The sequence below is a fragment of the Dendrobates tinctorius genome, unplaced genomic scaffold (genome assembly GCF_039654945.1).
Source record: "Dendrobates tinctorius isolate UK_male_01 unplaced genomic scaffold, ASM3965494v1 ptg000126l, whole genome shotgun sequence".
NCBI lineage: Eukaryota > Metazoa > Chordata > Amphibia > Anura > Dendrobatidae > Dendrobates > Dendrobates tinctorius.
In genome coordinates this window covers 16,151,827-16,178,993 of record NW_027361794.1, presented here as the reverse complement: position 1 = coordinate 16,178,993, position 27,167 = coordinate 16,151,827, and the positions used below count along the sequence as shown (strand labels likewise).

Below are 27,167 nucleotides of genomic sequence, written 5' to 3'. Positions count from 1 at the left end.
ATAGACTGTGTTGATAAACCAATAACCCAAAGTAAAACAATATAAGCTGGGATGTCCAAAAAAATGAAAAAGATACTTTGATACCAAAACATACATAGGAATGAGTATAAAAGCAATTAAAAGCAGACAAGAAGGTAGGGGAATATATTTTATAACAAAGCACAATCACCATGTCATAATAAACAACGTAAAAAAGACTGACTCCGAAAATAGCAAAAGTGCAAGCAAAAATGTAACTCCAATAAACAAGGGTTCCCCAAAGGCTCAGATAAGCAATAGTGCAGTTTGACTTAAATGTAAAATACACTAAAAGGTGCCTGTAAGGATAATATGAACCCAGTGTAACATAGGAGGGTAAGATGTAAATCCCTTATCAAAGGGTTACATATAAATTATTCATCAGAACCACAAGGAATGAAACCTTCAATATGAAGAGGGAGAGAGTCACGGACCCCACACGTTACGCCACAGCAATGTAGCTTCCTCAGGGGTAAGAGTCTTTGTTGACGACACCAAACTATGTAGGTTATTAAAAACTGACGTGGACAGTACAATATTACAAAATGATCTTAATAAGATGTCTGAAGGGGCAAACACTTTCAAAAGAGATTAAATACTGATAAATGTAGAGTAATGTACCTAGGTCAGAGTAATCCTACTGCTGCATATACATTAAACGGAAGCATACTCAGGACTACAGAACAGGAGAAGGACTTCAGTATTCTGATTACAAGTAAAGAGAGCAACAGTTCTCAATGTCAAGGAGCAGCTGCAAAAGCAAACAAGACTTTAGGGTGCATAAAGAGAGAGATGTGATCCCAATGTATTGTCACCCCTCTATTAGTCACTTATAAGGCCACTTCACATGATCCAGCTTTAGGATCCACGTTCTTAAAAAAATATTCAGAAGTTAAAGTGTGACTCTGAGTCACTTCTCTACTTCATCTAAGAGGTTTACCTTGCTTGGTAAAATCCACATGTATTCTTGAAAGGAGTCTTTTAGATCCCCCCAGCACCTTTTCCTCCTGCCATAGGTTTCTAGGAGGTTATACGTGTTCATTTTATTTTTGGTTCTCCTTAGCCCTATATGAATGTCTTTTAGTTTTTAAGATAGAGTTTTCGCATACTACTTCACACTTTCCTTTCTTCTTGTTGACAGTGTCATGCAGCCCCCTCTCTGGTTCCTCAGGAGGTATTAGAAACCCCTCAATGGCCTCTTAGGAAGCTAGGTCCAAATTGGTGTTTTTAGTTGTTGCAGCTAGGTCCTTTCTAATGTGTTGGGTGTAGTTGAGGCATTCTTCCCTTTGTGGGTTCTCCAGTGGCTATCAAGATGTGCTTTATGGTTAAAACATTTCCCACATTCTGAACATGAAAAAGGCTTCTCCCTTGTGTGATTGCTCTAGTGTTTAACAAGATGTGATTTCAAGTGAAAAAGAAAAAAAAAAAAAAAAAAAAAAAAAATCGCCCTCATTCTAAACAAGTTTAATCTTAATGTGAATTTTCTGATGTGCGATAAGATTTGATTTCTTTATAAAACTTATCCCACATTCTGAACATGAAAAAGGCTACTCGCCTGTGTGAGTTCTTTGATGTCTAACAAGAATCCACCTCTGTGTAAAATATTTCCCACATTCTGAACATGAATAAGGCTTCTCCACTGTGTGAGTTCTCTGATGTTTGATAAGATTTGATCTCCATGTAAAATATCTGCCACATTCTGAACATGAATAAGGCTTCTCCCCTGTGTGAGTTATCTGATGTTTGATAAGACTTGATCTCCTTGTAAAACATTTCCCACATTCTGAACATGAAAAAGTCTTCTCCCCTCTGTGGGTTCTCTGGTGGCTATCAAGATTTGTTTTCCATTTAAAACATTTGCTGCATTCTAAACATGAAAAAGGCTTCTCCTCTGTGTGAATCATCTGATGTTTGTGAAGACTTGATTTCTCTGTAAAACATTTCCCACATTCTGAACATGAAAAAGGCTTCTCCCCTGTGTGAGTCATCTGATGTTTGAGAAGACTTGATTTCTCTGTAAAACATTTCCCACATTCTGAACATGAAAATGGCTTCTCCCCCGTGTGAGTCCTCTGATGTTTGAGAAGACTTGATTTCTCTGTAAAACATTTCCCACACACTGAACATGAAAATGGCTTCTCCCCTGTGTGGGTTCTCTGGTGCCTACAAAAATCTGATTTCTGGTTAAAACATTTCCCACATTCTGAACATGAAAAAAGTTTCTCCCCTGTGTGAGTTCTTTGATGTCTAACAAGAACACACTTCTGGATAAAATATTTCCCACATTCTGAACATGAATATGGCTTCTCCCCTGTGTGAGTTCTCTGGTGGCTATCAAGTTGCACTTTCCGGTTAAAACATTTTCCACATTCTGAACATGAAAACGGCTCCATTGCTTTAGGAGCAATTTTTGTTTTAATGCTTATTTTGTGACTTGGATTTTCCTTAATAGCCGGTAAAGAATCAAAAGACAGAACCTGTTTCAATGGATCAGATGATACATCTTTGCAGTGAAGGGATGATGGTATATCAGGGGTAATTGCATTCACTTCAATTGTATTCTGTAAGATCTTTGGATCTTCTGATTTAAAAATTGAAGTTGTCAGCTGTTTCTCCGATCTCCTGTTACAGTCATCTGCCAAGAATAAAAACAATTATTTTTTAATAAAATATCCTGGCAATTTATATTTTTGAACATTTCTACTTAACTTGCCATTTTTATCGACAGTTTATTTAAAAATATTGAATCATTCACCGAGAAAGTGACAGTTCAGTCTAATAGAAAACTTCATAGGATGAACCAGTAGTGCATAGTGTTCAACTGTTTGTTCATTCTGTCTCCCAAATATGGAATAAAAGCAATGTTGTCATGATCCAAAGTGGATCTGACAGTTTTAAATGCACAAAGTGAACTTTTTTCCCTTTGGCTTGGTGCCAAAGTGGTGTGATTGCCCCCGGTGGCCATTAGAATGAACGACACCACGTGTAATAATTCTAAGTTGCCCCGGTGGTGGTGTGCGGTAGTGCACTTTAGTTCTTTGGTTTAATGTGCACGTATTATAGGTCAGGTGTGACGCTCTATAAAAGAGTGTCAGGTGTGTGCAATCACTTGTTGGTGATATTGTGAGTCATTTTCAAGTAAGCCTGGGTGAAGGAAGGAGCTGAACATGAGTCCTGTGCAGTGCAGCCAGAGGGGTTGAGTCAGCAAGGAGTGCTGGCATGGATTGGTGGTGTTGATCGTTGGTGTCTGCAAGAAGGGGCTGACATGGCGTGGTGGAGTCGCAGTTTATGGTGTCAGCAGGAAGTGCTTGCATGGCTTGGTGGAGTGGCGACTATGGTGAAAGTTGCACTCAGCATGCTGGACTTGGTTGCTGAAAGCTGGACTCAAGCATGCTTGACTTCTTGGCAGAAAAGTTGGACTCGAGCATGCTGGACTTTTTGACAGAAGCTGGACTCATCCATGGGACTCTGTTTACTGGGCAGCTGCAACTGGTGGTGGACTCTGCTCCAAGGCTGCACTATGGTGATGGATCCGGTTATGGTGATGGATCCGGGTGGAGAAGATGCACGCAGGTGGTGGGCTCTGTTGCTAGGAGCGTACGCAACAGAGCAAAGCTAAGTGGAGTTTCCCCTGTTTTGTCATCTTTCCTCATGTGTGTTTTAGTGCAGTGGTGGGATTAGTTTCCACACTGACCAATTCCCTAGTGAGGGTTTAGGTCAGGGCGAGATAGGGTTTAAGGTACTCGTGCGTCGCCCGGTGCCGAACCGGCATAGGGAACGTTAGGAGTGCAGCGACACTGGCTCAGCGGAGCTCAGGAGGTCTCCACTTCCCTATCGCAGGGCCCACCATTGTTAATGTTTCCCAGGTTTCCCTTTATTATTTAAATTCGCCTTACTGGAGGCGGGGTTTCCAGACTTGTATAAACGTGTATTACCTAAATTTGCCAGTTGGAGGCGGTGTATCCAGCTGCACTTGTTTATTATTTAAATTCGCCCCACTGGAGGAGGTGTATCCAGGGTCACGTGTGTCATATGGGTTCGCCTTGCGGTACTCGCTGCGTCCAGACACGCGTGACCGTGACTAATGTTATGTTGACAAAATAATACCATTAAAAGCTTCTACTCATCCTTCAAAAAATAAGGCCCCAGTAAGGTCCATCATCGGTCAGTGGAAAACTAGAGGTTTCCACATTATTAGTGGATTAAAGGCTCTTGAAAAGCTACATGGTGTCACGTAGTGACTTGTCCTGTGTGACGCGACCAGCAGGTCGATAACTAAAACGACAAGACAAACAAGGGAACACTGGGGACACAGTTACAACGGTGGGCCCTACAATAAGGAACGGGGACGTGGACACCTCCTGAGGCTGTGTCCCTGAACACTCCTAACGTTCCCTATACAGGCTCTTCACCTGTCGCCGACCAGGATACCTAGTCCCTCACTAGCCCTGCACCTATTCCTTACTTGGGAACTGGCTAGTGCAGATACTGGTCCCACCGCTGTACTAATATAACACTAGGGAAAATAACGAACAGGGAAAAACAAACAACTTAGCTTTCTCTGTTGCCAAATCTTGAGGCAACAGCGTACGGCACCTGGATACAGCTTCCAACTGAACAGCTGAAACACCAAAGCTCTGGATGAGCTGCAAAGCACTGCTCCCAATAGCTCCTCTTTCCTCCAAGGTTGGTTAGGAAATGACCAGTATCACCAACAGTGATCCAGAGCATCTGACACCCAGTTATAGGAAGGAGGGGAGGGTTAACACCTGCTGGCTAATTTAACGTGTAGTAACCCCAGCTGCCACCGGAGGAAAAACCCATTAGCAGCAACTAGGTTGTAATAACCCCAGTGGCCACCGGGGGCAAAACCCATTAGCAGCCACCAAGGTTGTAATAACCCCAGCGGCCACCGGGGGCAAAAACTAACATTAAGCCAGAGGCTTGAAGGAAAAAAAGGTTCTATGTGAGCCCAGATCTGCCACAGATCCAAACAGATTGTGACAGTACCCCCCTCTCAATTAGGGACCTCTGGACCCTCAACACCACACCTCACCGGTAACCACCCACAGTGAGGATGCCCAGATCCACCACAGTTCACTTCAGCAACTACCTGACTCTCAGGTTTATGGCAAACGTGGGCAGATGGAAGTGGCAATGTATGCTCCCGAGGCACCACAAATCTCCAGAGCGCCGACCTGGGGAACGAGTTGTGTATGGGCATATTTGGGGGTAACTCCAGCTGGTAAGTCCCCGGGCTGAGGATGGCTGACACCTGATACGGCCCAATCAACTGAGAACTCCAGACCCAGCAGCGCACTTCCACTGGATGTTTTTGGTGGCCACCCATACATACTCGTTCACACACAGGTCCAGACCTGAACGTTTATTGCCACACATACATTTGCCACAAGACGGTGAACTCTTTACGGAACTGACAACAGAGGCGTCCCCCTGTGTCACCACACTCACACCCCCGAAATTCACACAGGGAACCACCACCCTCCCCCGACGAGGCCTCCGCCTCTCTGGGTTGGCTAATGGCGAGGGTTGAGACTTGCTCCTACTCCCTGGCAGCACCTCTGCTGCCCCCACTGGAGAAGGGGACGGTTGTAGAGAGACGGCAGACAGTAGCCCCCAGGCAGCAGCCCTCACACGACTGATCCCAGCTGACTACTTCCCTAGACCACCAATCTATAACCGGGTTGTGTTTCTCCAACCAAGGGAGGCCTAAAACGATAGGTGATGGCATTCCCTCCAAGACGTAGCACAACAGGGACTCTACATGAGTTCCTATACGCAGATTTATATTTTCTTAGACTTGGGTCAACCTCCCCTGGCTTAGTGGGACAGAGTCAATGGCCTGGATGCTTAGAGGTTTGGCCAGTGTCCTACACTTCAGGTCATGACTCTGGACAAAGTGAGCATCCACCAGACTGACTCCTGCTCCACTGTCCACAAGCACCGGTATGCTCTCAGGTACCCCGCCAACCACCACTTCTGCTGATATAGTACCTTGGGAGGGCAAAATGGAGGAAATATACACTCCCTGGTCATCTCCCACCACACGACAAGGGGCACGCGGCTTCTTAGCGGATACAGATAATTTGGCGTGCATTGGGCAGGCTTTGAGGACATGATCAGTCTGCCCACAGTAAAAAATTGCCCCCACCACTCCACGAACCGTAGGTGATACGGTTTGAAAACTAGCTCCTCCTACTTGTATGGGTTCGTCCGAAGGTTTGGCACGCACTGGGCAGGCTCCTCTAAAATGGCCAGGCTGCCCACAGGAAAAACATACCCCCACACCACGGCGAACCGCAGGCAACCCCTTTTTAGCACCAACTACTCCGAGCTGCATGGGTTCCTCCATCCACACTGGTGTGTCCTCTTCCCTAGCGAGGACTGTAGGGGGCACATTTGGTATATGTCTCTCCCTGAGGCGTCTATCCACCTGGATGCCAAGGGACATGGCGGCCTCCAGCGACCTGGGAGCGGCGTACTGCACCAGAGTATCCTGCAACTTGGGAGACAGACCCTGCACAAAATGACTCCTAAGTGCAGGGTCATTCCACTGCGTGTCAGTGGCCCACCTCAAACTCTGAGCAGTACTCCTCAGCAGGCCGGCCTCCCTGCTTGATCTTAGAGTCAGGTTTCCGCCAGGGAGACACCATCAGGGAGACGCCAATGCCGCAAAAAACTTGTCCACTGATCGTAAGGATGGTGAATCAACTGGCAGGGAGAAGGCCCAGGATTGGGGGATCTCCATTCAGAAGGGACATAATGATTCCCGCCCGTTGTTCCTCACTCCCTGATGAGCGAGGACGAAGCATAAAACAGCTGAAACACCAAAGCTCTGGATGAGCTGCAAAGCACTGCTCCCAATAGCTCCTCTCTCCTCCAAGGTTGGTTAGGAAATGACCAGTATCACCCACAGTGATCCAGAGCACCTGACACCCATTTATAGGAAGGAGGGGAGGGTTAACACCTACTAGCTAATTTAACGTTTAGTAACCCCAGCTGCCACCGGAGGAAAAACCCATTAGCAGCAACTAGGTTGTAATAACCTCAGTAGCCACCGGGGGCAAAACCCATTAGCAGCCACCAAGGTTGTAATAACCCCAGCGGCCACCGGGGGCAAAAACTAACATTAAGCCAGAGGCTTGAAGGAAAAAAAGGTTATATGTGAGCCCAGATCTGCCACAGATCCAAACATGGATGTTACACATGGCTTCCATAAACCAGTCTGTTGTGAGTTCATTTTCCCCTTCACCGTCGATGTCTGATGAACTCCCTCTTCTGGTGAAGGAAGGTAGTGAGGCTGATTACCAAACACCTGATCTGGTAGATGATGACTGGGTAGCAGGAAATTCTGACTGGATATAAGGCAGCCGACGCCCTTCTGAGTCGCTGGTGATTTCTCTGCTGGATTCTTGGAGACCAGTCTGATTCCTGCTTCTCAAAGATAAGTTTTTGCTCTGCTGTTGAACTTATTAGTTTTGTTTTGATTTCTTTGCTTTTTGGAGTTCAGCCATCCCCGGTCGGGGGTGTGCTGAGTTCCATTTTTGTCTCTGATCAGTTTGTCTCTTTGCTCTGTCTTCAAAATTTACCTGAGTGCTGATATAGTCTTTTTGAAGTCCTAGTGACTTCAGGGCCTGTTTTTCCTATCAGACGGTTGGGACATTTTTTGGTAGGGTTTTTTACGGATTGCAGACAGCAGCTTTTCTATCCTGTCCTTTTTAGTTAGCTTGGGCCCCATTGTTTGCTCAACCTATCTTTCTATCTGTGTTAGTGTTTTCATCTTGCTTCACCGTCATTATATGTTGGGGGCTGTCTATTGCTTTGGGGTCTGTTCTGGGGCAGTTTAGATTCCCCTTTCTTTCTTTAGGCCTATTTAGTTCTCCGGCTGTGATCGAGGGGTCTAGGGCATCGTAGGAACCCCCCAAGGCTACTGTTAGTTGTTGTGGATAGGATCAGGGGTCTGCAATCCGATAGCTACCAACCTCTCCGGTTTCCTGGACTTAGCTTGTATTTTTGTTTTTTCCTCCTTCGGTGACTCATTCATAACACCAGTCCATCAACTTCTGGTCTCCCAAACTCAAATCTACCCCTCATTTCTGAGCCTTGCAGTGTGCCCAAACAACAGCATCCCTGTATTTGGCATTATTAAAGTGAGAAGAATCCACTTAATTTACAGTGTGTGTCTCCTGAAGCACAATCTGGGTACTATGTGTTGAATAACAAAATGGCAAATGTGCAATTTTCACTTTCCAACATCCACTGAGTGCTAATTTCCTGAAAGCGTCTGTGGAGTCAAAATATTCACTACTCCTATACATGAATTCATTTAGGGTTATAATTTCTAAGATGGAGTCACTTTACTGGAATTTCTACTGCTCTGGTTTTCTGCCATTTTGATATATTAGGGCTTCTACAAATGGCATGTCATATTCCCTATGGAGAATGTGTGGTAAACTATGGTTTTCTTGTCCTGATGCACTGTAGCACTTCAAAATGTGTTGACTGAATAAAGGACAATCTGCAAATACTTTGTCTGTACTTGAATCTATTATATGTGATACCAACAGCGCAGATTATTCCCAAATTCTCCTGATCTGTGATTACTCGGTCTGATGACCCGTTGGACCTGCAGTATCTGGATTTATAAGCCATGGAATTGTTGTGTATACACAACTAAATTGTGACATCTGTCAGTTGCAAGTCTGAGCTGCACGTAAGACAGCACCCCGAGACCCTTTATCCCCATGCGATGATCTGGAACAACAGCGAAGCCCAAGAGGTAGCTGCCTATGAGAGCAGCGGACCGGAGCAGGACGGTCGCCAGGAAGGGACTGAAAACCGGGACCGAAAGTGTAGTCAGGAGTCAAAAGTCAGAAACCGGGCAGGCAACAGAGGTACAAAATCGGCAGGCTGTAGCAGAGTCAAAATCCAGGCTAAGGTCAGAGTAAAAAAAACGGGCGGGCAGCAGAGGTACAAAATCAGCAGGGTGTAGCAGAGTCAAAATCCAGGTTAAGGTCAGAGTCAAAAGTAGCAATTAAACACTAGAACACTGGGGAAACCAAGACTATCTCTGGCGGCCTGCAGGACAGGCTCCAAAGTATTTGAAGGATACGGCTATCCCTCACAGGCTCACAGCCTGATGACCTAATCTGGACCTCCCCCAGAACCAGGCCAGATGGCGATGCACCAACCCCTTCACCTCTGACAGAAGAGCAAAGCCTGCGCCCACCAGACGCCTGTGCAGGGTCCCTTTCCCTGTCACCACCATCACCCACAGGAGAAACACGGTGATGGCCAATGACAGAGGCATGCATCAAAGGAGCAGGACCACGAGGACAAAGCCCTCCTGTTGCCGGCACCACTAGTCGAAGGAGTCCGGCACCTCCCAGAGGCCGAGGCAGGAACACCAGCCCCTTAGTCCGTTGGCGACATGACAGTCTGGCGCCTCCCAGTGGCCGAGGCAGGAACACCAGCACCCGAGTCCGACGGTGACGTGACTTAAATCAGGTTAGAGTCCAAAAAAAGGGAAACAGAGTCAGCACCGCTGCACCACCGTGGGCTCTTACCCAAATCTGAAGAGACCCTTCACATACCCCAAAGAACGGGTGCTCAATCCTGAGGAAATATAACAAAATCCAATAGCACAATGAAAGAAAAAAGGATGGCACTCACAGTTACCAAAAGTAGAAGTCTTTATTTTATGGATAAAAATGCATGGGCGCAATGCAAAGAGTGCGGACGACGACCTTTTCACGCTCCTGCGCTTCAACAGGTCCTAATGGCAAGCGGCAGGAGAACGGTGCCTATAACCACACACCTGTGGAGCACTGCCTCCTGACAGCTGACATTAATAACAGTCTTACTTACCAGAGTGATGCATAGAACATTAAAATCAACATATGCACAAACAGTTAAAAACAAAAGCAAAACTTATAAATCTTAGAGAGCACAAATTACAGTAAATTCAGAGAAAACCGGACATGTCCACCCTTTCATTCAAGCCCAACGCACCTGTTGCATTGGACCGCAGTATCCATCTACAGTAGCTTCTCTTTGCAGAAGGAGCCTGCAATGATTACCTCCCTGATTGGGAGGATTAACCCTTTCTAAACCTCCAAACCGCAGCGATTCTGCCTTACCACCATGGAATACTCTAATGTGGCTGATAAAACGGGGGACTCCTCTGCCGGATGAAATGGAATGAAAATGCTCTCTAAACCTAACGTAAAGGGGACGAATTGTTTTACCTATATAGAAAAAACCACACGGACAGAAAAGAATATATACTACAAATGAGGTTTTGCAAGAAATAAACTGACGAACTTCATGCTGAATGGGACCAACCTTCATAGAATTGCCAACAAGTTTAAATGGACAAAAAGGGCAGTTATTGCACTTAAAGTTACCCTTAGGAATGCCTGAACGTATCCAATTATTGTCACTCCTGACTCTATTGCGGACAAAAAGATCTCTTAAATTAGCACTGCGGTGGCAAGCAAAAAGAGGGCCCCTCTGAACTACTTCTGCCTGGTCTCTCTCTCTTTCTAACAGGTGCCAGTTTTTTTTCTTATCACCGATCTGATCTGCTTATCCATAGGATCAAATTTAAAGCAGAAAGTAAAACGCTTAGCGTCATTTTGGAGATTCAAAAAAAGAAAAGAAGCCAGCGCTGCTTAAGGTTAGAACGCACAACATAAAGTGCATATGCACATAATATCTAACTGTATTCAAAATGAGATATTTGGCAAAAAAAGTGATCAATTCAATTGAGCCACCCCGCCGCACCAAGGCAATCTCATGTGGGGGGTCCTACTCTACGTTTTTAATAAACACTGTGCCATTACGGCCTCCTAGATACATTAAAAGCAAGACCACTTTAAGTGCAGTCCGTACCTGAGCATTGCTGGATCGCTCCCATGAAGCCAGAAAAAGCAAGTGAAGATGAAGGCCAACCAGGTCTGAATGCAGACATATCAGGTTTAGCCTCCACACATTGCCCGACCAGCAAACATAGATGAAGGGCAATGCAGGTTCAGACACAGGTGCACAGTTAAATAAAGCTTGGGGCAGGGCGGGGCTGCTGTGTGTGTCTTGCTTTTAATGTATTTAGGAGGCCGTATGGCACAGTATTTACTAAAAACGTAGAGTAGGACCCCCCACATGAGATTGCCTTGGCGCGGCGGGGTGGCTCAATTGAATTGATCAATTTTTTTGCCAAATATCTCATTTTGAATACAGTTAGATATTATGTGCATATGCACTTTATGCTATGCGTTCTACCCTTAAGCGGCGCTGGCTCCTCTCTCTTTTATTTTGGAGATTCTTCTCATGACTTATTTTTTGGCAATACGGTGTCCTTTCCTTCTACCCGTTTCCTGGCCAAATCTAAAACAGAATCGGGATACCCCCTATAAGAAAATCTTTTATGTAACTCCTGAGCCTGTCTTTCAATGCCCTCTCTTTTTAGTCTTATACCTTTTCAACCTCAAAAATTGTCCATAAGGTAGGGAGTTTTTAACACATTGTGGATATGCACTTTCATAGTGCAAAAGCGAATTGGATGCGGAAGGTTTACAGAAAACCTCTGTGTGAACCACACCATCCTCAATAAATAATTTTACGCCCAGATATTCCAAGGAAGAACTCCCGAATTGGGACGTAAACCTCGTATTCATATTATTTTCTATGTTTAAATACTCCACAAAAGAGTTAAACTCCGACTCAGTGCCGTCCCAGATTACAAGAATATCATCCACATAGCGTATAAATAGCCTGATGTGTTTCAGAAAAGGGTTATTCACAGAGTACACAAATCTTTCTTCAAAAACGGAAAGAAACCAATTCGTAAACGTACATGCGACTGGCGTGCCCATCGCTGTTCCTTCCGTTTGCCTATACCAAGCATCACCAAATCTGAAAACATTATGTGTCAAAATGAACATCAAGCTTTCACAGACAAAATCTATTGTTGTCATATCCTTGTCCGTACTCTGAAGAATCTGTCTTATGGATTCCACTCCAATGTTATGAGGGATCCTGGTACAGAGGCTCTCTATATCAATAGAGGCCAAGTGACAATTATCTTGCCAGTCAAATTCACTAATTATGTGTAACAAATCTTTCATGTCCTTTACATATGATGGAATTTCACTGAGGAGAGGGCGCAAAAGCCAATCAATGTACTGGGACAGGGGCTCAGTAAGAGACCCTATCCCAGACACAATGGGACGACCCGGTGGTTGGGATAAAGACTTATGAATCTTGGGTATGTGATACCAGTGTGCTTTTCGGGGAAAGTCGGGCAATAGATTTTCTGCTCTTTTCTTGGAGAGTATATTATTCTCCACTTGCTTTCTCAGAAAAGAGCGTAAATCATTTTTAAATTTATTTGTTGGATCTGCTGCCAATTTTGAATAAGTGTTGGTGTCCGCTAGCTGTCTACGTGTGTTAGGAGTCTGATTTCTTCCTTCCCTTTAATGAAATCTAGACCCTTACATGCTGCAGTCTTCTGCGTTTCATCTAAGGTAGAGGAGAGTGCCTTGCGGCAACTCTCGCCAGAGGCTAAGTCCTCTGTTCCCTCCACTGAGCATGCTCATGGAGCGAGCTCCCATTGGAGTTCGGGAATCACATGCTCAGGTCCTGTGTCTAATCCTATTGGCTCCTCCTGGAGCCTTGGAGACTTCCGAAAGGTCCCGTTTGGTATAAAAAGCACGCATGGCTGTTCGGCCATGCGCTAGTATTTCATACTTGCTGCTGTATGTATGGTGATGGATGCTTGGACTGGTGACTGACTTATTAAGAAACCCCTTCCCTCTGATAATACGATTGTGTGTTTGGGTTCAGCCAGTAGCAGCGCAAGCGCCAGCGCGCATATGCTCCATCTTGCTCAGCAGCTTAGCGTCTGCATTGCGCCAGCGTTATTGCAGCGCCTTGCCAGCGGCTCAGTTCTTGCCGCGCTGCAGTTGCAGCTTTCTCTGCATCCGCGGTTGCGACGCTTCTCACCTTACTTGACGGTAGGTCTAGATGGAGTAGTCCTGCTGTTTAAGGCTACTCCTGTGACCGTGAATACCACGACTATATCGCCTGTGTGTCTGTGACTCTGAACAGACTCAGCGTTTAATTTGAGCTTATTTGCCTGCAGCTCTGTGAGTATAACAGAGCTTGCTTTGTGCACTGGGTGCCGTCTAACCCTTGTGCACATTACCGCCATGTGCTCTGCCTCTCTAGCAGCGGTTTTTCCATCCACCGCACGGTGGACCCCGGGTGGCGAAGGCACTTTATTTTTTATTTAGTGTCTTCTGCCACTCCTAACAACGTGCTTCAGCTATGTAGTATTCCTTTGTGAGGAGCGAACCACAGTATCAGACCAACCCTGGATATCTCTTATGGCTCGTCTATCATCTGGTCAAATTTGGAGGCAATTTGTGATAAATTAAAGCCTCCATATCCCTGATGACTTGGGTTTCAAAAACATCGACTATATTACCCGGGGAGGTATGCATGTAGACCTAGATCCTCCTAAGAAAGGTTGAACTAATACTTTTTCATCCATAACACTCATGTTCACATCTTCATTTAACCCTAACAACACCAAAGCATCAGTTTTGATATCAGATAATGCATTATTACCTGCCATGAATCCCAAAGGACCTATAATACATGGGGTTTCCCCTGAATAGCTTGAATGACTAGAAGTATCACCAGACACAAACATCTTATGCAAATGTATCTTTCTCAAAGCTTTAAACACGTCAATCCTGAAATCCACCAGGTCAAAATCCTCAGGGACACAAAAATTTAAGCCCCTAGATAAAACTGACAAATGTGAGTCATTGAGAACATGGCAAGACAAATTAACAACAGTATTATTCGCTAATGTCCCTGTTGTAACGGTCTCCATGAGACTTGCTTCCTTTTGCGCTGGCCGCTGTTTTCTCCTTCTCCCTGCTGCTGAGCGCTGTGTTGCACCCACTGGTTTGGGTGAAGCTACTATGTCTTCATTAGCACTAGAGTCTGAGTCAGTGGTGAGGTAATCCTTTTTATTGTTAGTTTGAAATTTGGCATTTTTTCCTTTTTGGATTCTCGTCTTATATGGACGTTGAGTTTTAAAGGAAGATTTATTTTTATGCCATGAAAAAAAATCTGTCCCAATTCATAATCGCTCTTGTCACGAATAAACTTGTCTCTTTTTCGTTGTTTGATCTCTGTTTGCAAAACAATCAATTTGCTGTCCAGTTTTTTCATTCAGTGTGGACCACTGGTTCTCCGTTAATCTGGATTTTAATTCATCTTTGGTTTTACGCAGATCAAATTTGATTTTTTCATTATTAAAAATATTCTGTTGTAGCACCAAATTCAATAGATCTTGTGAGCACTTCAATAAATTTTTTTCCCACTCTTGGGTGAAATGCACATTGTCCTGAAATTGAGACATGGGTTTAAAAAAACCTCAGATCTCGAGGAACTCTGCCACACTCTATATAGGATTGTAATGAGTTGTTAGTCCAAAATAAATTAATTTCTCTTTCTGCTATATCATACAACTTGTCCTCCAAAGTTTTTGTGCTGAGAGATTGAACACTGTCCATGTCTTCACACTCCAAAGAAGAAGTGGATACATTCTCCCGGCCTGCTAGTAAACCATGAGACAAGGGTAAGGCGTCTGACTCCATGAGGGAAGCCAGCTGGGTGTGTATACACCGTAGTGTGGAGTTTCAATCAGGTGGATTAATTATAAGCAGCGTGCTCAGAATACAACCACAGTCTGAATAAAGTCCAAAAAAGAGAAACAGATTCGGCACCGCTGCACCACCGTGGCCTCTTACACAAATCTATATGAACGCCACATACCCCAAGGAACGGGTGCTCAATCCTGAATCCGTCGTCCGCACTCTTTGCATTGCTCCCGTGCCCATGCATTTTTATCCATGAAATAAAGACTTCTACTTTTGGTAACGGTGAGTGCCATCCTTTTTTCTTTCATTGTGCTATATAAATCAGGTTAGATAAACCTTATTTAACAACTTTATTTCCATAGGATAAAACCCTATTGCACGTTTTTCTCCTCCTAGTTTTATCTACATTCTCTCTGGAAACTGCTCCTGCGACATTTGCTTCTGTCACCAGGCGCTGCCTTATTCATTCTGCAGGCAGTGCTGTTAATGGAGATGTCAGAGCCAGAAGCTCTGGGTGGCGCCGGCGCTGTCCAGCCATTAAGATTAGGGTGCCTGGGAACTATAGTACCATCCACTCTGGTGGTATGGGTGTGTGCTGTCCAGCTGAAGTATTCTGCTCCCTGCTTCAGCCAATTGAAAATATCGTCACTGTACTAAAGCTCAAAGCATATTGCCGGAATGTGCCAGACACAGCGTCGTTCTCCTCTAGTTCAGTTCGGTGCTCAGCTCTCGGCTTGTGAATTTGTTTCTAGTTGTGACCACGGCCCATTTACTGACTACTCTTGCATCTTCTCATTTTGTATTTTCTCTGCCCTCCTGTTTCTGACCCGGCTACCTGACTATTCTTCCTTCCATCTCACTCCACAGAACAGCAGGTATCACCAAGGCTCAAGCCTAGGAGTCTCTGTGTAAGTCAAGGTCTACGTAGAGGAGATAAGGGTGATGAGCAAGACAATCCCTGGGATCTAGAAAACGGAGTAGACAGTGCCAAGCTTGTTCATGGTAGCCATCCTTTGAGCTGCCAGGTAACCACGAGCAGTGTCCCCAATACATTGTGTCAGAAAAACCATTCCAGCAAGATCTGCTATTAAATAGCTAAATGGCGCTCCTTCCCTTCTGATCTCTGCCATGTGCCCAGACAGTAGTGTACAACTGTGTACAGGGTACTGTCGGATTCAAGAGAGGTTGGAAAATAATTTGTAAGGTCCATTTATTTCCTTATATCTTTTGTGAAAAATTCTAAAGATCACCACATAGAGTGACATGTCAGATTTGAAACATGAAGCCTGACTAGGAACACAAAACTGGCTGCAGGAAGTGGTTAAAACAGAGTATTTTGGGCAGCAACTACTGTAGTCAAAAACATCTACTGAAATGATCAAACCCAACAATCTTCATGAGTAGCAAATAAGTAACTAATGGAGAAACCTCTGTGGGGTAACTAGAGTATGTCACTTGGCAATCTAAACTATCAGATGAATTTCAAGAAGAAATATTGGACATGCAAACAAAACGATCATGCTGACACCCCTCATAGGGTATTTGTCATGGTTTGCTGAGTTTGTGGGATTAGGCAGTTCTAGAGTTAATAGGGATAGCCTCACTCTGGTCTTCTGCAGGCTTCTTATAGCCTCATTGTGGGGTCATTCCTCTTCGCTTATACTTTGACCCTTGGCCAAGTGTGTGTGACCATGTTGTGCCTGTGCTTTGTGCCTTAGCGTCCCCGCTCACCGTGACTCCCAGGTCTCGTCTGCCTGAACTCCCCTACAGCGCCTGACCCCGGGCTGCCTCATAGCGGCAGGTGAGTTACCCTGTTCAGCCGTGGCAAGCCGCCGGCGCTAACAGGATTGTGACAGTATCATGCTGCCCCCCCTCATAGGGTATCATGCTGCCCCCCCTCATAGGGTATCATGCTGCCCCCCCTCATAGGGTATCATGCTGCCCCCCCTCATAGGGTATCATGCTGCCCCCCCCTCATAGGGTACCATGCAACCAGGACTGATATATATAAATAAAAAAACCACAATACTCAGTTCTCATCGCTCCCACGCTGATTCAGGGGGGCAGCTCTACTCCGACATCATCATGCACCCACTGTGTCAGAAGCAGTGGTGAATGAGGGAACGTTACCTGAGGCTCTTTCGTACATTATTGCTTTCAAATGTATCGGCATCTGACGCAGATACAGTTGAATGTGGCACTCACTGGGGGGGGGGGGGGAGCACTGACGCCAAGTCCCCCTCATTAACGGCCCCATAGCAGCCACATAGGCTAGGGTCCCCTGGGAGAGCAGGGGCCCTGGTCTGTGGGCCCTAATAACGGACAGCGTTAAAGTGAAATGACCATTCAGATCCTCTCCACTCCCATGGGGGCGTGGAGAAGCGTGAATATTCATTTTTCTTTAGCAGCGGGAACAGCCTTCGGCTTCCTGTCACCCGTTGCTGCTCTGCTGGCACCGTTATTAGCGACACGCCACTGGCTGGGGGTCCCCGAAGCAGCGTGGGCCCTACATGCCAGCAGGTGTTAGTGCCTGGGCCCACCGGAGAATCCTCCGGTTCTCCGGTGGCCCAGTCCGACCCTGAGTGCAGAGGTAAGGTGTCTTAAATTTAGATCTTGGGCATTTGGAAGAGGTAATGGAGACTTTTTTTTAAAGACTAACAGGGAGTTACAGACTCACGTAAGTGAGGCAGGCCGATACCAGCACTATCAAACTATCATACAGAATGAACATGTAAAAATTACATCCACAGCGTATATATGATGGGAGATCTCCAACATTAAACCCTTCACGGCATGTGCCGTACTAGTACTGTGCACGTCGTGTCTCCCCCTTTGATATGGGCTCCTGCTGTCATGGTCACGTGTGTCAGGACGCAGATGTTTCCGCTGGGCGAACCCATAACACACGTGACCCTGGAAACACCGCCTCCAGTGGGGCGCATTTAAATAATAAAATGTGCCGGTGGATACGCCGCCTCCACCTGGCGAATTTGGGAATTACACGTTATACAAACATTCTGGAAACCCCGCCTCCAGTAAGGCGAATTTAAATAATAAAGGGGGAACCTGGGAAACATTAACAGTGGTGGGCCCTGCGATAGGGAAAAGGGAATTGGAGACCTCCTGAGCTCCCCTGAGCCAGTGTCCCTGCACTCCTGACATTCCCTATGCCGGTTTCGCACCGGGCGCCGCACGCGTACCTCAACGCCCTAGCTCGCCCTGACCCTAAACCCTCACTAGGGAATAGGTCGGTGCAGAAACTAATCCCACCACTGCACTAATAACACACATGAGGGAAAGAGACAATATAGGGGAAACACCACTTAGCTTTGCTCTGTTGCGTACGCTCCTAGCAACAGAGCCCACCACCTGTGTGCATCTTCTCCTCCACCCTGATCCATCACCATAACTGGATCCATCACCATCGTGCAGCCTGGGAGCAGAGTCCATCACCACTTGCAGCAGTCCAGTACACAGAGTCCCAAGATGAGTCCAGCCTCTGCCAAGAATCCAAGCATGCTCGAGTCCAGTTCTCAGCAACCAAGTCGCGCATGCTGAGTGCAACTCTCTTCCTAGTCGCCTCTCCTCCAAGCCATGCACGCACTTCCAGCCGACACCATAAACTGCGACTCCACCAGGCCATGCCAGTCCTTCCTGCAGACACCATTAGCTGGCACTCGTTCTCTCTGGCTGACTGCGCAGGACTCCTATCCAGCTCCATCCTTCCACCAGGCTCTCCAACAACTCAGCAAGAAATATCACCAGCCGTGAGTGAACACCCTGAGACCCAATTATAGAGTCCAACACCTGAATTATAATTAAGTGCACATTAACCTAAGGTGCGATACCACTCACCACCACCGGGGACAGTCAAAACACCTTTGAACTGAACCAAAGTAAAAAAAGTTCACTTTGTGCTTTTAATACCGCCAGATCCAACACTGGATCATGACAGTACCCCCTCCTTAATGAGGGGCCTCTGGACCCTCAAGACCACCCCTCATTAGGGAAACACCTACAGCGGTGACGCCCAGACCCTGAGCTCACCCCACCACTCCCCGACACTTCAGGTTTATGACAAACACCGCTGATATTGGCAATAAAGTTCTTTTTGGAGGAACCACTCATCTCCACAGCGCCGACCTGGGGAACGAGTTTATGTATGTATATGTTTGCTCAGAGCTGATCAGACTCCACAATACATTTCCACAAGATGTTTTTTAGTGGGCACCCACACATGCTCGTTCACACACAGGTCCGGACCTGAACGTTTATTGCACACATACATATGTCATAACTCGGTGAACCCACTCTGGACTCAGAGGCGTCCCACTGTGTCACCACACTCACACCCCCACTATTCACCAAGGGACACCACCCTCCAACCCTTTCACCAAGAGGACTGCGCCTCCTAGGGTTGGTTAATGGCGAGGGTAGAGATTTGTCCCTACTCCCCCGCAGCACACCTGCTGCACACACCAGGAGGAGAAGGGGACAGGGAAATGGAGGAAATATACTCTCGCTGGTCGCCTCCACACAACCAGGAGGGCGGCTTCTTCGATGGTATGAAGATTTGGCGTAAAACCCCACGGACTATCACACCAGTCTGCTCATCACTGAAACGCACCCCTTCACCTCAGGGAACACCAAACAGCTCCGTGGGGCACCATTCCTCCCACCTGCCTGGGTACGCCCATGTGCATGAGCAAGTCCCGCTCCCCAGCAGCGACTCCAGGGGCTTTTGCCAGACCCGCCATTTGCCAAAGCCGCCATTTTGATTTCCTGGTTACCTGAGCAGAGGCCCCAGACCGTGATAACTGCTGCTGCAGCGGCTCTAAACACCTTGCCGCTCCCCACTCACCTCAGTGAGGCCCGGCAGCAATAACTCAGCGGTCTCCACATGGCCAAAGCTCACCAGAAAAAAACTGTAGGGCTGGTGATAATGTCATGGTCACGTGTGTCAGGACGCAGATGATGTCGCAAGGCGAACCCATACACACGTGACCCTGGATACACCGCCTCCAGTGGGGCGAATTTAAATAATAAAGCGTGCAGGTGGATACGCCGCCTCCACCTGGCGGATTTAGGTATTACACGCCATGCATACATATATCTGGAAACCCTGCCTCCAGTAAGGCGCATTTAAATAATAAGGGGGAACCTGGGTAACTTTAACAATGGTGGGCCCTGCGATAGGGAATGCGGAAAAGGAGACCTCCTGCACTCCCCTGAGCCAGTGTCCCTACACTCCTCACATTCCCTAAACAGGCTCCGCACCTGTCGCCGCACGCGTACCTTAACGCCCTTGCTCGCCCTGACCCTAAACCCTCACTAGGGAATGGGTCGGTGCGGAGACTAATCCCACCACTGCACTAACACCACACATGAGGAAAAGAGACAATACAGGGGAAACACCACTTAGCTTTGCTCTGTTGCGTACGCTCCTAGCAACAGAGCCCACCACCTGTGTGCATCTTCTCCTCCACCCTGATCCATCACCATAACTGGATCCATCACCATCGTGCAGCCTGGGAGCAGAGTCCATCACCACTTGCAGCAGTCCAGTACACAGAGTCCCAAGATGAGTCCAGCCTCTGCCAAGAATCCAAGCATGCTCGAGTCCAGTTCTCAGCAACCAAGTCGCGCATGCTGAGTGCAACTCTCTTCCTAGTCGCCACTCCTCCAAGCCATGCACGCACTTCCAGCCGACACCATAAACTGCGACTCCACCAGGCCATGCCAGTCCTTCCTGCAGACACCATTAGCTGGCACTCGTTCTCTCTGGCTGACTGCGCAGGACTCCTATCCGGCTCCATCCTTCCACCAGGCTCTCCAACAACTCAGCAAAAAATATCACCAGCCGTGAGTGAACACCCTGAGACCCAATTATAGAGTCCAACACCTGAATTATAATTAAGTGCACATTAACCTAAGGTGCGATACCACTCACCACCACCGGGGACAGTCAAAACACCTTTGAACTGAACCAAAGTAAAAAAAGTTCACTTTGTGCTTTTAATACTGCCAGATCCAACACTGGATCATGACACCTGCGTTGAGGCCACATCTTTACACACACACACACACACACACACACACACAATATGTGTAGTACAAAATTTGAATTTTTATTATTCACCAAAAAAATACAGAGACAGAACAAAACACATGTGATATAAAAACAATTAAAATTGCATCTGTGTGCAAAGGAGACTCAAGACCAAATGCCACACCTCAGTATAAAGGCAATGGCAAACCACAGCAGGCTCCCATAGAAGGCGCTGAATGAATAAATATAACTGGCTTTAGAAAGTTGGGAGCCTGCTGAGGTGTGGCATTTGGTTTTGAGTCTCCTTTGCACACAGATGCAATTTTAATTGTTTTTATACTATATGTGTTTTGTTCTCTATGTATTTTTTGGTGAATAATAAAAATTCAAATTTTGTATTACACACTATATATATATATATATATATATATATATATATATATATATATATATATATATATATATATATATTTCTTATGCAATTGAGGTGCTCCCTTTTATGGGTTTGACTTTTTCTTGCTCTATTACATGTCTACTTGCATACCCTGGTGAGACCTCTTGCTCTTACATAAGAATATAAATCTTTCTGGTGGTACCCTCCATTTACAGTGTATAACTGTTTAGAACAGCTGACATGTGCCCGGAACAGCCCGGAATTGCGATCCACCTGCAGCTGTTAACCTATTAAATGCTGCTGTCAAACTCTTGACAGCGGCATTTAACGTGCGCTTCTGGTAATTGCACCAGAAATCCTACCCATATCTGACCCAGTCACGTGATCGCGAATCACTGAAGTGTGGGCATGACAACCAAAGGTCTCCTGTAGACCTCAATGGTTGTGACTACCGGATTGCTATGGTCGGGCGCTCATAGCCTGTATATAGCAGAATTGCTTTCTTGCTATCTCATCATCGCTTGTATGTAGCAGAGCCGATCGGGTTATGACAGCTTCTAGTCTCCCATGGAAACTATTGAAACATGCCAAAATTAAAAAAAAAAACAAAAAAAAACAAAACACGTTTTTAAAAATATTTAAAAAATATAAAAGTTCAGAATCGCCTGATCTATCAATAGAAAAAAAGAATTAACCCAATCGCTGAACAGAGTAGCAAGGAAAAAAGTCAAAATGCCAGAATTAAATTTTTTGGTGGCCACAACATTGCATTAAAATGCAATAACGGGCGATCAAAAGATCGCATCTGCACCAAAATGGTATCATTTTGAAAACATCAGCCTGGCATGTGAAACATAAGCCCTCACCCAACCTGAGATGATGAAAGATGGAGACGCTATGGGTCTTGGAAAAAGACGCAATTTTTTTTTAACAAACTTTTAATCTTTTTCACCACTTAAATAAAAAAAAAAAAAGAACCTAGACATGTTGGTGTTTATGAACTCGTAATGACCTGGAGGATCATACTGGCAGGTCGGTTTTAGCATCTGGTGAACATGGTGAAAAAAAAATTCTGGAATTCCACTTATTTTGCAATTCACAGCACTGGAATTTTGAGTACACAGTATGGTAAAACCAATCTTGTCATTCAAAAGTACAACATGTCCCGCAAAAAGACAAGCCGTCACATGGCCATATTGACAGGAAAATAAAAAAGTTATGGCTCCGTGAAAAAGGGGAGGGAAAAACAAAAACTAAAAAGGCTCTGTCATGAAGGGGATAAACTGTAGATGCACTCATTTATTGTGGACCATTGGAGCTACTACGAGTCCTGATCAGAAACGTAGAGAACGTTTTAGTGCTCCTGATTTCAGGAGAGTGGGAAGAAATCTGAATTTCTTAGGATGGAAACCTTAATGGAGTTTATGACGGGGAGGGATTAGATGAAACCAGGGCTCGAGCCAACACATCTCCTGCAGGTGTGAATAAATGTATATTACAGCCATCAGCCACGCACAGCTTAGAGATATATCATGGCACAGGTGTATTTTATGTAGTTTCTCGTGATCCTGAAATTAGTCGGTTTTAAAAGTCAGGATAAAGGGAAACTGTTATTATTGTACAGAAATTCACCCTTGGCCTCACTGCACATTTAATGTTGTGGATCATAAAAGGGAAGTTGGCCAGAAAGACTGGACCTGGTCTTGTAGGGACCATATGAGACATTCAGCAGCACAGAAGGGAGAGAAGGTAGATTCATCCAATAAGATATCAGGATCTAGGAAGCCAACAGCATCATTACCCTCCACTTTCTCTTACAGGCCCATCATAATACTTCTCTTCAAGTCACTTTCTAACTTTTCAGCACATTCTACATACGCTGTCATTTGGCTTTGTAGCTTGCAGATCTGGGCAGGTAATGGTCAGCGTCTTTTCATGTCAGTTGGTAGGTGGATCTACCAGGTGGTAAGTTCTATAGAAAAGGGCTTTCAATGACCAAAGTCATTTGAACAGTTTTAGATGGAGGAGAATGTTGTGGTCTAGAGTCAAAATGGTGATCATGGTAATACGGCCGGACTACACCACCGATAAAGCAGCCACTGCCGATGTCTGAGAAGAGTCTGTGACTTCTCTGTATTTAGTGGATACTACTCACCTGGGTAGTCATATGTAGGAATCTCCTCTTTACACCGCTCATCACCCCTCACATATGTCTCTGTAGTGTTAATGTGGGTCAGATCTTCACTCTGAAACAAATATTCTACAAGTCATAGACATATTGAGAAGTTACATTTATGCTCATGTCTAATCCTGCCATCTCCACAGTTCTCATTACACACTGGTGGAACAGATAATAATGGTGGATAAAACAAGACTGAGAATGAGACCTTCACAGCCATCTACACATCATAGGGGAGATTCCATGACACCTTCTCTCCATCTACCTGAGGATATGTTGGAACATTGGGACCTTCTTGTTTACAGTCCTGTGGAAGAAAAGGATGGGGACATCTCTCTGGTGTTGTCTTCTTACTGGATAGATCTGGAGGAAACACATACAGGGACTGAATTCATTCTTTACATACAGATAATTATAGGCCGTGTGTATTTAGTCCTGTCTATTACCTGGTGATGTGAGGGGCTGGGGAACCTCCATCATGACGTCCTTGTACAGATCTTTGTGTCCTTCTAAATACTCCCACTCCTCCATGGAGAAATAGACAGCGACATCCTGACACCTTATAGGAACCTGACACATACAATGATACCATCATCCCCCCTATCCCTTCATAGTGTTACTGTATAATGTCCCAGCATTCCCAGCAGTGTCACCTCTCCCGTCAGCAGCTCAATCATCTTGTAGATGAGTTCTAGGATCATTTGGTCTTTGATGTCCTCATACACCAGGTGGTGAGGTGGAGGCCTCATAATTGGGCTCAGAGGTCTTCCCCATCCCTCAGACACAGGGTCCTGACAGCGCTCACTAGAGGTCTTCTTCACCACTGTGTAATCCTGGTTATGGAGAGACACATTAATAAATCTCACTACAGACATTTCCAGAGTCCTCACCTCTCCAGTTCTGTCCATCTGTTATTCCCATAGATAAGAATGATGTAATGTGACGTCATCAGAATCTCTCACCTCTCCAGTAAGGCGGAAGAGGATCTCTAGGGTGAGGTGTAATATCCTCTCCACCATCTTGTCTCTGTCCATATCCATCTTTGATGGGTAAATCAGGAAAATTCTCTTATATAGAAGATCTTCACTGAGAGGATCCGATATTGTAGAGACCTGAATGAGAAGATGAGCCGATGTAACATCATAAAAATCCTGTGTAATAATACAATTACTGGAGATAATAAGGGAAACATATGAGATTTATTATTTTACAGTATTTAGTTTCCTTCTTTACATCTACTAATAAAACCTATATATTTAGGCCACAGACAACAAGCAGTTTCTCCCTCGGAGTTGGCAGCTGAATACGTTCCTCAGACTCATCTTCCATAACGCTAATTCTCGTCTCATTTACCGACACTGGAATCGGCATTAGCAATACTGCAGGAGATATTCATTACACGTGACAGGAGAAATAACTACTTCATGATGAGGACGACATCTTCATCTTCTACTACGGCTCTAGAAACATATTTGGCCGGAGTCCGTCACTGACTCCATCCCCACCGGCCGTCTATATGAAGGTTTCCCGTCTTCCCCGCACTGTAATCTTCTATCACGTTAGATCTCAGGTCTGAGTCACACACAGAAGTTTGAGGATTTTATAAAAGATTGTTTGTAAGAACAAGACAGGAAATATTTGATGCTAATGTCTCCATGTACAGTTTTTTTCCCCCTCTTGGAAATTTTCCCATCCTTATAGACCTTCATATATTACATGAAAAAACACACAAAAAATGTATTAAAATGTTATAGAATAAAATTGAGCTATACACTAATGCACAGAGATCATATAGACAATGGATGAAAATAGCTCAAAAGACTTCATATTAACACTGAAAGGAAAGAGCTGGAAGCTCACAGAGTATAATCAGGAGGCGTCTTATAAAGTTGTGATGAAACGTGCATTGGGGTGACGGTGAGTACTTAGACCTACACCATCACCAGTAAGTAGCTTTATTTTAAGCCTTTCATGGCTTTCATTTTGGGCCCTTTTGTCTAATCCATGATTAAGGGTATTGTTATGACACATATGGTGTCACTGGCGCTGCCTAGGGGGCGCTACCAGGGGGCAAATGAATGAGCGCAGAGAGTGCAGAAGCAAGGCACGCAGTGCGCAAGGACCTGAGATTAATGCAGTGAGCACAGGACCTGGCACTAAGCAGTCACGTGACCAGGGGGTGGAGTCACCGCACGTGAGTAAAGGGTACTGAGCTTGCAGATTGCAGGGCAGAGACAGAAAATGTGGTCAAGGAGAGCCAATGGTCAAAAGCCAGACAAGAGCGTAGTATCTAGGGATAAGGCAAAGAGTAAACGGGGACAAGCCAAGGGGGTCAGATAACCAGGAAGGACAGAGCAGTACCAAGCAGGATCCAGAGGCAAAAGTCAGGGGACAAACCAGGTCATACACAGCAAAGCACACAAGCACAGAGGCACAATGTTTACAGACGAGTAACCTGGGTCAGCAACCACAAACCGAGGATACGGAAGTATCACCAACACCAAATCCAGGAACTGCCAACATTAAATAGCAGCCCCAGAACCAAAGAGAGGCGGACTAAATTAACCCTGACCTGACCAAGATGGAGGCGGAACCATCCTGTCCAGATTCATGACTGTTATTTTACCAGCCATTTCATTAGAGTAATGGCTGTGGCCATCTAATTCAGATTGCTTCTATCTGATAGTGTAACTTATGCTATTGTACTGTGTTGTTGTGCCACTAAGCACTTTAATTCGCTGGTCTTGGCGCTACCATTTTTTTGCTTTCAGTCTGTATCTCACCATAGATGTATTTTAAATTGATTAAGTAAAAATTATTTTAGGATTATACTCTGTGAGCCTCCAGCTCTTTCCTTTCAGTGTTACAATAAAATTGAGGATGGTGGTACTGTGGGAACATTATACTGTGTGGGGGCACCCTACTATGAGAGTAATACACGATTCCTTGCTTCCCGTTATCACACTTGCTGCAGTGCAGGCTCCACTAGATGGCAATAGAGTGGAAGCAGGACTGCACCTAAACAGAGTAGGCCTGTCATGCAGCAAGCGAGGCCACCACAGGGGGCAGCAGAATAATCAAGCAAGCCAAGTCAAGCAACACACTGTAGCGCAGTACCAAAGGAATAAGCAAACTCTGGGTCAGAGACAAGCCCGGGGATCAGTAACGGTCAAGAGCAAATATGCCAAAGACAAGAGACAAAAGTAGGTCAGGGTACAAACTGAGTTCAAGTACCAAGAAGTCCAGACACAAAGGGGACACACAGACAGGACAGGGAATAGCACAGACATGGGTCGAGTTAGGAATAACAGCAGGACAGATCTATAACTGACATCGCCTGTAGGAAGCAGCGGCGATAAATAGCAAACCTGAACCCTGACTGAGGCTGGGAAAGGTTAACTCTTGACTTGACCAGATCGGGAAAAAGGGAAAAGACTCAAAACTCGTCTTTCATAGTTGTGTTGTTTGTATCTATCAGCAGAAAAGGTAGAACACCATTGTGATTCTTATAAGGTGACAACATAGAACCCCCTAAATATAACATTTTATACCAACCAGCACCAGTGAAGCTCCTCCTCTACAGACAAAGGTACAAAGTAAACACACTCAGAAAGAAGGAAGGCCTGAACTCATCCCAGAAGAATTACTAGAGTGAACAGGATAACAAGATTAAGGTAATCACTTCTTAAACCATATTTAAACTTTCAATAAACTGTGCATAAATCAATAGTCCAGTATACTGTATGTTCTCTCTGTATGCTTGATGCTTTTTTGTCTTTTCTTTGCGCTCATATACCTTTGGGAAGCTAGCTTCTATACAATATACAGGGA

At 45.4% G+C, this 27,167-nt stretch overlaps 1 protein-coding gene across 1 annotated transcript; it reads right to left on the bottom strand.

Annotated features, from left to right (window-relative positions):
- Window positions 1–135: 135 nt before the first annotated feature.
- On the bottom strand, window positions 136–24,449 carry LOC141047317 (uncharacterized). Its single transcript, XM_073542379.1, has 6 exons — window positions 24,299–24,449; window positions 23,990–24,169; window positions 23,783–23,906; window positions 23,602–23,699; window positions 23,313–23,403; window positions 136–2,653 (listed from the first exon to the last, which is right to left on the bottom strand). The coding sequence occupies exons 1-6, from the start codon at window positions 24,374–24,376 to the stop codon at window positions 1,566–1,568; spliced, it is 1,659 nt and encodes a 552-aa protein (XP_073398480.1). The 5' UTR covers window positions 24,377–24,449; the 3' UTR covers window positions 136–1,565.
- Between the last annotated feature and the right edge of the window lie 2,718 nt (window positions 24,450–27,167).

Excerpts from the sequence above, each read along its gene's own strand:
- LOC141047317 (XM_073542379.1), bottom strand. The coding sequence starts at position 24,376 with ATGGATATGGACAGAGACAAGATGGTGGAGAGGATATTACACCTCACC. Across the intron at positions 24,170-24,298 it reads TCTTCCGCCTTACTGGAGAG|GATTACACAGTGGTGAAGAA; the intron begins GTGAGAGATTCT and ends CTCCATAACCAG. Across the intron at positions 23,907-23,989 it reads TTGAGCTGCTGACGGGAGAG|GTTCCTATAAGGTGTCAGGA; the intron begins GTGACACTGCTG and ends TGTATGTGTCAG.